The sequence below is a fragment of the Tasmannia lanceolata genome, unplaced genomic scaffold, assembly GCF_043159265.1.
Source record: "Tasmannia lanceolata isolate RefF3 unplaced genomic scaffold, GAP_Taslan_0.1 ptg000002l, whole genome shotgun sequence".
Classification (NCBI taxonomy): Eukaryota; Viridiplantae; Streptophyta; class Magnoliopsida; order Canellales; family Winteraceae; genus Tasmannia; species Tasmannia lanceolata.
The window spans coordinates 29,587,848-29,599,887 of record NW_027518679.1 but is presented as its reverse complement, the minus strand read 5'-3'; the positions used below and the strand labels follow the sequence as shown (position 1 = coordinate 29,599,887).

At 39.9% G+C, this 12,040-nt stretch overlaps 1 protein-coding gene across 1 annotated transcript; it reads right to left on the bottom strand.

The window, feature by feature from the left end:
- Positions 1-658: 658 nt before the first annotated feature.
- LOC143858409 (PWWP domain-containing protein 1-like) lies at positions 659-11,257 on the bottom strand. Its single transcript, XM_077369089.1, has 2 exons — positions 9,636-11,257; positions 659-3,440 (listed from the first exon to the last, which is right to left on the bottom strand). The coding sequence occupies exons 1-2, from the start codon at positions 11,128-11,130 to the stop codon at positions 847-849; spliced, it is 4,089 nt and encodes a 1,362-aa protein (XP_077225204.1). The 5' UTR covers positions 11,131-11,257; the 3' UTR covers positions 659-846.
- Between the last annotated feature and the right edge of the window lie 783 nt (positions 11,258-12,040).

Sequence of the window (12,040 nt, the reverse complement as noted above, 5' to 3'; positions counted from 1 at the left end):
AAGTGTATTTAAAAAAAAAATTCACTTGGGCCCAGCTGATGCCAAGGATCCAAACTGCTCTATTGTTGGGCTCGCCTTGCCCATAAAATTATCTCCATCCGATGATCCAGACCCTCCAATCAGCCTCTACACATCTGCGATCAGGATCAATATACGGAGATGATTTTGTGGAAAAGGCCTATTTACATCGGCCCATCAAACAAACGGTATGGATATTGGAATAAGGGCCGCAATGAATTTTCTAATAAATATACATTATTAGATTATTTTAAAAAAAAATAGAGTGGGCCCACCTTGTTCAAAGATCTAAACCATTCAATTGGTAGGCCCCAACATAAATACAACAGACCACACAAAAATCATCTGGATTGGATGATCCTAATCGTTCAATCGATAGAGATTTCTATACGGTGCGATTTATCTATTGATTAGTAGATTAGAGGGTTGGTAGGATCATCCAATTGAGTTGATTTTTAAGGGCACAATCTAGTAATACTAGGGCCCAACAACTGAATGGTCTGGATCTTCGTTGCCTCCGGTTTGTAGGGTTAAAGGGTATTCATAAATACACTAGATGGGGCTGGCCCAGGTAAGAAAAGACAGAGATTATGCAAATATCAAATCATGGTAGTGCCAATATCAGTAGCAAAGAATAAGCTTAAAAACAAAGGAGATTAATAACAGTATATTTTTTGTCTACTTTCAACATCACATGTTTCTCATCAATACACGTCCTAATAAGGGCCCCAAATTTGTGTGTTACAACCTCTATCTAACACATGCCCCACCCACCCCGTGGGGTTTTCGGTCATGCATCAACGAATTCCGGCCGGCACAGTGAATCCTTTAGAGTGGATGGTAAGGTACGTAGCCTAAGTTGCGCTTCACATCCGAAACTACATCATTGCACCTCATCAGAAGGCTCAACATCTGATGGGAAATGTCAACATTGTTGTTGTTCCTTCTCTCTACCTCACTAAAATGCGCATGGTGCACATTGCTAAATTGAATGCTTCCAAGGCTCTCATGCAAAACTGGTTTATTGGCAGGAGGAATAGTAATAGGAGGAGGAAACACCATTTTTGTTGTCATCATGTTCTTACTATTAAAATCCAACCCAAGTGAAGATGCTCCATCAACACTACCACCATTTTTCTTTACACCCACAAACACCTCTCCCTTGTTACTTTCTTCAACACTGTTGTTGTTCCTTCTCTCTACTTCCCTAAAATGCGCATGAAAATGTGCATGTGGGTGTACATTGCTAAATTGACTGTTTCCACTGCTCTCATGTATGACTGGTTTAATGCCAGGAGGAAAAGGAACAAGAGGAAGGCCCATTTTTGTTTTCATAATGCTCTTACTATTAAAATCCAACCCAAGTGAAGATGCTCCATCTGAAGTACTACCATTGTTCTTAACACCCCCCTTGTTACTTTCTTCGCCACCCAATAAGAATTTTACACGTGGGACGCTCACGGCGGAGGACCCCACCTCTTCCCCCGATGGCTTCTTCAGACACGATTTCAGCTGGACGCCAATTTGTGGGGCATCTCTAGAATTGTCCTCGACCCTTTGCTTGATGGTTTTGGGTAAACCCGGTTCAGGCACATCGAGTTCTTGGAGATAGGAATTCACCTTCAAATGGCCAAAGGCAGCATTGTTCTGAACAGAGTTGTAGGCTGCCTGTGCATCAGACTTTCGCTTGAACGCCACCCAGCATGTCGAAACCTTCCAATTGATACGGGTTCCGGAGAGATCAAGCGGCCCAAATCGTCCGAACCTTGCCTTAAGTTGCGGAACTGATGGAAGTGTCGTTCGAGGAGGGAATTCCATCACCAGTGAAGCTGGTTGTGCCGCCCTTAGTGGTGGTTCCGGCTTCATTGGCTTACTTGTCTCTTTTCGTTCTTCACTCTGCCCATCCAGTTTCTTCTGGCCACCAGCCTTCTTTTCCGAAGACAACGCCTTTATTTGGTTAAGTTTTTTCAACCTTTTTGCAGACATCTCTTCCTGTCGATCGGAAGGACCTCTTTTCTGGCCCATTTTGGGGGAATCGTTAGGTCTTATTGCATGTTTCAATGACTTTGAAGAAAAGCGCTCTCTCACCTCTCCACTGGAAGGAATGTCAGCATTTCCAATACCAGGTTCCTGCAACGATTTACTCGTGGCAGATTTACTGGCAGAGGTTTCAGGTTCAATTATTGATTGTAGAGCCAAGCTTTTCTCATAAACAAGTGACCGAAATCTAAGAAAACCCTGATAAACGGTTGCTTGGCGTTCAATACCATTAAAAGGATCTATAGCTAGGTCTAACAGTTCATTCAATAGCTGCTTAAGATCAAGCCCAAAACTTCCAATATCCAGTTTCGGTGATGGAACAGCAGAATCTGAGTTAAAACTACTATGGATACCGTGGTCTTTGCTCTGAGACAATGTCTGTGGATGTTGAAGGCTAATTGGAGTGATCCCGATGGATTTGCCCGCTGATATTCTTGATGAATCTCCATCTGTTGTGATTTTAGGACGCTTTTGTGCATGCTTTAGGTTTGTTTCCTGGCCTGAATCTCTCTTCTTTTTCTTCTTTTTCTCCCCCATGTCAGATTTCCAAGAACTTAAAGCCTCCCGTGGACGTTTAACAACATTTGCTGCCATATTCACCACATCCGTGCTCGCTGTTGCAAACTTACCTGGTGGTTGGACATCGACAGGTGATTGAGCTATACCAACTGATTCCAAAACGGCTCTGCTACCTCCAAGTTCCATCACACGATCCTGTTCAAGCCGAGCTCCTACCGGCACTAGAACACTCGGCTTCCTACCACCCACATTGGCAGATGATTCTAATTGCCCTGGCATGTACGACACGTCCATGCTTGTGCCTGTGGGCCCAGGGCTTTCATTCAACTTCATCTGTTTAGTCTCCTTTATAACACCCATCTTCTTACCCACCAATTCTGGTTGCACCTTCCGATCTTCAGAGACTCCTACCACTGCAGGAATACCACCATATAATAGCGGCTGACTTTTCTGAAAATCAACGGCGATTACATTTGGAGAATCAAGCCGATTGGCATTCTGTGGTGCCTCGGCAGAACTGAAATTATTAACTTCCCGGATGATGGTCCCGCTCTGTTCCTGTTTTGCGCGAAGTGAGTGCTTCTCCATAACAGCTGGAGGTCTCTTCTGCAAGACAAAACCACCAACCGGGACAGGAGAGTCGACAGCTGGTAAGTTGAAAGGGGGCAGGGGCACAACGTTCGCATGAACTTGGCTGACATGATGGAAATCTGGCTTTGGAACAACTCTCTGCTCATTTGGTTCATCCCTCCGCTTGAAAAGATACTTGTCTTTCTTGGATTGATCCTTAGCTTTTACTGGTTTTGTGGCGTTTTTCCTCTCACCTAGGGCTTCGGCTATCACCATAGGACCACTCAAAGGAGCTGAAGAAAACAGGATCATATGTTTTGTGAGGAAAGGATGAAGCTTAAGTACACGACAATTTCCAATATCAAAAGCACAACATTGCACAAGGTCACAGGTATATACAAAGATAAAATCAAAGCAAAATATTTGCACGCACATACACACATCGCCCACTCCCCTTTCTGGTAAACAGCCCAATGGCATATGCATCAGAACAATGGGGGTGCAGATACCAAATAAAATAAAATAAACAGATTCAAGTAAAGTGAACTGCCCTTTTACATACATAATGGCCAAAATAGCCCCAAGAGGCACAGCATCTAAAATGCTTCGTCTCAGCATTTGAAACTCTCAAAGATAATTTCCTGTTTTCTACAAGTGTTCATATTCATAAATAACAAAAGAAAATATGTGCAGAATAAAATGTGACCAACTGGGAGAGGGATGGAGGGTGGGAGAGGAAAATTCATGACTTTTGATGCTAGCACCACACGCATAGATCAACGCATTCTTGTGACAGGTATCAGCTCACAATTGCAACAGATAGTTAACAAATATACGTGGTTGCTTTTCCCACAATATGCACACATAATTGTATTGCGATTTTATTGTGACATTGTGACAAAACGACAAAATCCCGAAATAATCCTGAGATTTTATAAAACATAGCAATATTTTCATTTTAATCATTTACTGCGATAATTTTGCATGATAATTTAGATTTATATTTTTCTTACATTATATGTTTTAAATAATTTTATCCTTTCTTCTCAATATAAACCTGAAATAATTAAAAAAATTTAATGTATCCCAAGGTTTTACAAAAAATTAATATATCCAAAGATTTTCCCTCGCAGAGCCATTCCTGAGAACGATATTTGCTACTTAGACTGGAAACTATCATTCAAAAATTTAAAAAAAAAAAACTTAGATCAACGCATTCTTGTGATAGGAATCAGCTCACAAGATGCTAGCACCACACGCGTAGATCAACGCATTCTTGTGACAGGTATCAGCTCACAATTGCAACAGATAGTTAACAAATATACGTGGTTGCGTTTCCCACCATATACACACAAAATACATGCTACTAAGTAAACAAAATATTTGCAAGCCATATACAATCATACTTTCAATTAGAACTATAATTACATTTTGCCCTGCGTGAGAACATGGTTTTAAACCACCAAAGCAACCGAAATATTTCTGTTTCCATCCCCATTGAAATTATACCAAAACCGAAAAGCATACCGAATACAAAACTGTAAGTGTAATGTGATGTATGTATGACGCGTAAACAATGTGGTGAATGTATTAGTGGTGTGCTATATAAGCATGTTAGATTTTTTTTTTTTTGAAAAGGCATGTTACATAATTATATTTGCATAAATTGTATATGATGCAGGGTTTTCATATGGGGTAAGGGCTTACAACAATACGTTAGAGGTGCCACCCTTGATATTTGATCCAACAGTGAGCAGTTGGATCAAATATCAAGGGCGGTACCTCCACCGTACAAGAGCCTTATTGTTGTGAGGCCTTACACCATATAATTTCTCTATGATGATACATAGTGCATGTATTATGTGTAAATATTTATATGACTTACATGTGAAATGTAGTATGTATTGAATTATCAGACATGTACGACAACGCATGCCACTAGGTATTCAATGTTGATAAACCATTATGGATGGCTGCTGTCTTGCTTATGTGATAGTTTCCGGTCTAAGGTTTTTTTTTCTTTTGTTTTTTTTTTTTTTTTTTTTTTTCTTTTGAATGATAGTTTCCAGTCTAAGTAGCAACTATCATTCTCAGGAATGGCTCTGCGAGGGAAAATCTTGGGAGATATTATTTTTTTGTAAAACCTTGGGATACATTAAATTTTTTAATTATTTCAAGTTTATATTGAGAAAAAAGGATAAAATTATTTAAAACATATAATTTAAGAAAAATATAAATCTAAATTATCATGCAAAATTATCGTAGTAAATGATTAAAATGAAAATATTGCTATATTTTTTAAAATCTCAGGATTATTTCGGGATTTTGTCGTTTTATCACAATGTTGCAATAAAATTGCAATATTTTGAAAATGTCAGAGATATTTGTGACCATAGTTGTCAAACTAGTACGGGTCGCATGAGTCAACTCTCAAGTCGGGTCGAGACATTGGGCTTTCGAGGCGAGACGGATCGGTGACTCGCCTCTGTTGAAGACTTACGAGTCGCTGCAGGTCAACTCGAAAAAATAACTCTCTTATGAGTCGAAACGACTCGCTGGGCGTGGGCATTCTTGTTTTGATGGTTGAAAACTTGGAAGTTGGAACTTAGAACTTAATTATTTTGTGCATGCAAGTTACAAGCATATAGTTATTTACTGGTATTCAATCCCATGCTACGCATGGGTGTAACATGGTGGGCCCCACGCCATCAAAACAAGAGATGTAAAATGGGGAGCTCCAGTCAAATGAGTATGTTTGGGTAGGGATGGTGGACCCCACCTCGTCAATAATACGAGGGGTAAAATGGTAGGGCCCATCTTCTGCATTGGTTTGGGTAGAGATGGTGGGCCTCGCCCATTCTAGGCATGGTCATTAAATATTGGGCCCCGCCCCATCATAGCATAAGGTGTAAAATAGTTGGTCCCACGATATAAGCATGGGTTTGGATAGAGTTGGTGGGCTCACCGGATCAAGTGTAAAATAGTGGACCTTACCCATGCTATTATTCTTCAGTATAGTATATAAAGCCCCACCCCATCATTCAAAAAAATAAAAAAAATGGGCCCCACCCCATCAAAAGTTCAGAACATGGTGTAGGAGAAAATACTCTCCAAGAAAAACTTTTCCTGGAAAAGGCAAATGACATTTGGAAAGTTACATGCTTAGTATATATTATAGATAGATAGATAGATAGATATGTTTGGCTTAGTCATTTATCTATGTGTTATTTGGTTATATTTTTTACATGCTTCATATTTTGATATATAATTATATTTTTTCAACTAAATTTATGTTCTTGTCAAGAACTATTATGAGTCACGAGTCGAGTCGAGTCACGAGTCATAAAATTAAGAAATTGAGTCATAAGTCAAGTAACGAGTTGACAACTATGTCTGTGACAGTGTATTTGTGCTTATTCTAGCATTTCTTGAAGTTTCATCATGATATTCTATCACTTGCATATGTTTTCATGGGATTTGCTAGGGGCCATGGCAGAAGGCATTTCTCAGACCAGCTGTTGCACGATAAAGCACCAACATGGGCTCAGAGTTTCACTTATTCATTTAATTCATCTGAGGTGGTTGCTCTCTCATGCAACAACAGGTCCTCAAAATCCCTTCTACAATGGTCCCCTAGCAAACCCGCTTCTATAAGGGAAAGAATCGAGATCATCTTGACGATTGAAAACGACTATGATCCAATAGACAGTAGCATGTGTACTAAGATAATTTGGCACTGTCAATTTGGTGGGCCATCCTAGGGAAGAAAGATCTCACATGCAAGACTTCGATGTGCAAAAATCAACGGCTTAAAGAAATTTTAGTGTCTTCATCATGCTTTGGCGGTGAGTCATTCCATAAATGATCTTTTTTTTTATTTAACTAAAAAACGATGCTAAAAGGAATATTGTTGTGTTATTTCAAGAGTCGGTTTTAGGGCCCACTTGTGCCACACAAACATGATGAGTCCATTGATTTGGCAATGTCTGGCTGTCACAAAGGTATGTTTGGTTGCACAAACGCTCGGCACTCATTGGAATTTCAAATGCCAGTGAATGTTGATTCCTTGTTTGGTTGCCAATATTGCATTCAAGTTCCATTTGACTCCCAGACAAGTTCTAGACATCATTATTATTTTTTTGCACATGCGGCGCCCAAGTGGCATTAATGTCCCCTCTACTCATCTTGCAAACAAATTCTACCAAAATGTTGAATTTTTGGTAGAAGAATAGTGGAAAAGGTCATGTCCTTTCTATATTCTCTCTCTTCGCTCTCTTTTTTGGCAATAACACGCCTACTTTTTCCACTACTCTCAGAGAGAATTGTCGCGCAACCAAACACTGCTAACCACTATTACACTATTCTTCAAGACAAATCAAATGCTTGCCTCCCCCCTTTTGACTTCTTATTCTACTACTCTCTGAGCTACCCTCACGCAACCAAACATAGCCATAGTTTTTTTTCAATGAATTTAAGTTTATCAAATGGTAATAGAGTGTTAGGGAGATGGGGATGGGAAACTCAGCGAGGGGAGGGTGGCAAAAGGTGTAGACCTCATTTTGTCGGACCTGGACCGACCGTAGGTCTTCGCGATGAAGATTCCAATGATGAGCATTCTCGTGTAAGCAACTTTTGATTCGTTCTTAAAAAATTCGGGTCCCATTCTTCTACCCTTTCCCGGGAGATAAGAACTCTTTGTGAGAGTGAAAAGTGGGAAAAATCCCGCATCCAGACTACCTATCAAACCAAATGAAACCCCTGAAAAATCCCAAAAGAAACCTAGAATAATTCCAAAATTCAGCGCTCACAAACCCAAAAAATCGCACATGTCACATAATATGCAACACACCCTCCATCTAACTTGCGGTCACAACTTACAGATATGGTCGCTGATCACCACATAAAACAGAAATGCTCCAGTTCTGATTGGAAATTTCAGTGGAAAACCTGTACAGGCACATAAGCATATAGAAACATATGCAAATGACAGAATTTAAAGATGAAATTACAAGAAATGAAAGAATAAGAAAAAATACACACTTAGAAACCATCACATAAGCAAGACAACCATTCATAATGGTTTAAAAAAGCCCCAAAATAAACAAAATCGATGACAACGGATCATCGAGTCCAGCTTGAAAGCAGAGCGAGAGAATGAAGTGGGCTGTGGTGATGTCGAAATTTGCACCTATTTGTATCGATTTAGTTGTCAGTGCACTAGTTTCTTTGATCCCACTCGGTTTTCCTTTTCCATTTGCTTCTAATAGTTCGACCTATCCAGAAAAATTGTTGGCCCGTGAATGTGGTTCCGATCCTTCCGGTGATGTGGTTCCGATCCTTCCGGTGATGCCAGAAGTACATCAAACACATAGTGACATGCATTGTAGCACATGTCTGATAATTTAGTGGATACCATATATTTCACATGCAATTCATATAAATATTTATACATAGTAGATAGTGCATGCACGTCTTCTTTTTTTTCTTTTTTTCTTTTTTTTTAAATGAATACGTGAACCACATTTGGCATGCAATTTATATAAATATATTTATGTAATACATCAGTTCCAGTTTCGGTGGAGATGGAAACAGAAACGTTTCGGTTGTTTCATGTCGATTTCAGTGGCAATTTAAAACCATGCTCCAAATCTCAAAGGTTTCAATCTTCGTCAGTAAAGCCACTGATTGAATACCAAATAATCTTCAGAGGTGGAAGCTTAAGAATTTATAAACTTGCAAACTATAACAAAGAATGTAGTGATTCACTTGGTGGATTTTGGATCACTATATTTTTTTTACATCCCGTTTTACAACGTGTAATGGAACAAAGGAAAAAGCAAAAATTTACAGTGAAAAAGTTCACCATGTAAAGTTTTACTAATAGAATGTTTTACAACAGTTTTACTATGATCGGAACATACCCTAAAGGATTCTTGCCTATATACCACAAACTTCGAATCTTTGTCGTATCTGCATCCTATGATTTTTGGAACTTACAGGATTCCCGCACTAGCTGCTTGCAATATCCAACACACACGCCCATATCAGGGTAACATAGAATGACTCAATTTAAAACATTCTAACAACTTGTTTAAAGGGAGTGAAATGCCACACTAGCATACTTCAACTTGGTTTGAATTAGATCAGGTAGAGGAAGATACACCTATTGGAAACTTTCCTCAATCTCCTCTGAATATAGAAAATATAACTCAGAGATACATGTTGACGGAAGTTTGAACTTTGGCATTTTGATATAATAAAAAAACTAGAAAACAATGGCTTTTCCATCAAATTTAGAATATGTTCTCGTGTCTATCATGTCTTTTAAGAATAATTATGTATAGGGCAAGTGTGCAATTTTTTATTCTTTTTGACATAGACCATCACCGTTTTCATCTTATCACATAACCAGATGCACATATGAGAATAACGCATATAGTTTGTTCAAGAAAAAAAAAAGAAAGGATATAGCCCATAATGATCGATACCTCGAGGAGGAACTTTGCCAGGCTGTTCTAATGCCCCGTACGAGTTACGAGAAGGCCGCACTGGCTCCACCCCGAATGCCTGAGCATATGTCACGTCAAACTCCTCAAATACTGCTTTCCGATAAGCAAAAATTGTAGCTACATTCTTAATCTGATTGATACTTATACCCCCGTCATTTCGAGGCATCAAAGCCAACTTCTGTACAAAAGAAAGAACTTCAACAGGCTTAAAACTTTCTCGTGCCTTCTTAATTTGCTTTGCAGAATAAACTCCTCCAGGTTCATAGCCATCCACATTAACCGCTAAGAACCCCCGAATCGTAGTGGGCCGAAAAGTTTTTGGATTTCGACAATAACAAGTCAAACCAAGAGCGCATCTCCTACGCAACTCAACAACAGCATCTTCCACTGCAATTACGAAATTCCGGAAGTTTGTCTGCCGTGATTTTTCCTCATAATAAGGCTCAAAAGGGATAAGCTCTGCAGGATCAAACCATCCGTAACTATTATCGCCAAAGAAAGCTACCAAGACATGACCCTCGTGCTTAGTTCGCCGAACAGAACTAGTCGCGAAGGCTTCATTGAATACGTGCCCGGGCCACCATGGGTGAGATTTCACCTTTCCCCAAACCATCTCGCCCGGTTCAAACCCATAGCTCAAATGCTTTGTCCCATCCAATAACATTGTATCCAGACTACCAACTATAGTTCCTTCATCAAGCATTGAACGCGAAGAACTCAAACCAGAAACACTCCGTTCCTCCACCATTTCTCCAAAAGAAACCCTAGTCTCCTCCGACTTCATCTCCGCCATTTCTCCAAAAGAAACTCTATTCTCCTCCGATTTTATAATCGAATCCTCCATTGCAGCATTTCCAACAGAAAAATCACCATTCCTGTGATCAAAAGGCTGCTCCCCAGCCCTAATTTCCAAAACCCTAGCGTTGATTTTCTCCTCAATTTCCTCTAAATCAACCTCCAAAGAAACCTTAGGTTCCATTATCACCTTAATTTCCGAAACCCTAGCTTCAATTTTCCCCTCGATTTCCTTTGAATCAAGCTCTGAATAATCCTCACATTCCTCAACCCTAAAATCATCGTTCCCTCCACTCAAACGCAAGTCCCCAGTGTTGGTTTCCGAAACCCTAACCCTAATTTCTCCAGCACCGACCTCCGAAGAAACCCTACCTCCCAAAACCCTAGTTTTCTCAACATCATAATCTCCATTCCCCCCACTAAATATCGGCTCTAAAACCCTAGTTTTCTCAACATCATAATCTCCATTCCCCCCACTAAATATCGGCTCTAAAACCCTATCTCCCAAAACCCTAGTTTTCTCAACATCAAAATCTCCATTCCCCCCATTAAATAGAGACTCTACAACCCTACCTCCTGAAACCCTAGTTTTTTCAGGGTTTTCAATCTCGAAGAAAGAAAGATCGTCCGAAACAGCAGATTTCCTATTGATTTCACACTCATTCATTACAGATATCATGGCGAGAGCAGAGAGAGCATCGAAACCCTAGAAAAAAAAAGTGATTTTTGAGTTGAAGATATAAACCCTAGAAAACACACATTTTGTTCCGCACGTAACTGAAAGATGAGACAACTCTTTTATGATTTGGTTTCGAGGATTTTGAAGATAAAAGGGAGACTCGTGAAGGAATAGGATAAACCGACACGACAATGATGGAAAACGGGAATCCGTTTTGGGAAAAACAAAGGGCATTTGATTGATGGAGCCACGTTCACTAAAAGACAAAAGAAGAGTTCAAATCCCCATACAAAGAAATAAATATACCCTTTTTTAAAGGTCAAATCAACGGTCATGTCCTTCCGTTTTTATTTTCAACACGGAAGCCCGTTTTAAAAGTGCTTATAGAAGGGAAAGGAATCAACGGGTGCCGTTTATTTATAAGTGGGAGATTTGTTTTTGATGATTGAAACCGACTATGATCCAATTGACACGTGGCATGTGTACTGAGTTGATTGGCTTTGTTAATTTGGTGGGCCATGCCTATGGGAAGAAAGATCTCGAGACTGGGATATGCAAAAATCAACAGCTCAAAGATATTTTAGTTGGAATTTGCTAGCGTACATGGCAGAAGGCATTTCGCAGATGGTCAGTTGCATCTCACAGCAGCAGCCAGAGGCTCACTTTTCTGCAGACTTTTTCTTCGTTCACGAGGTGGCCGCTGTCAGATGTTTAGAATCATACACGTGGCAGGGATTCACTAGGGACCATGACATAAGGTGTTTCACGGCGGTGTTGTTGCATGTGAGAGCAGCCAACTCATGTGAATTAAATGAATAAGACAAAATCTGAACCTGTGTGGCTACTCTCACATGCAACAGCCCAGCCGCGTGAAATGCCTTTTGAGATGGTCCTTAGCAAATCCATTCTT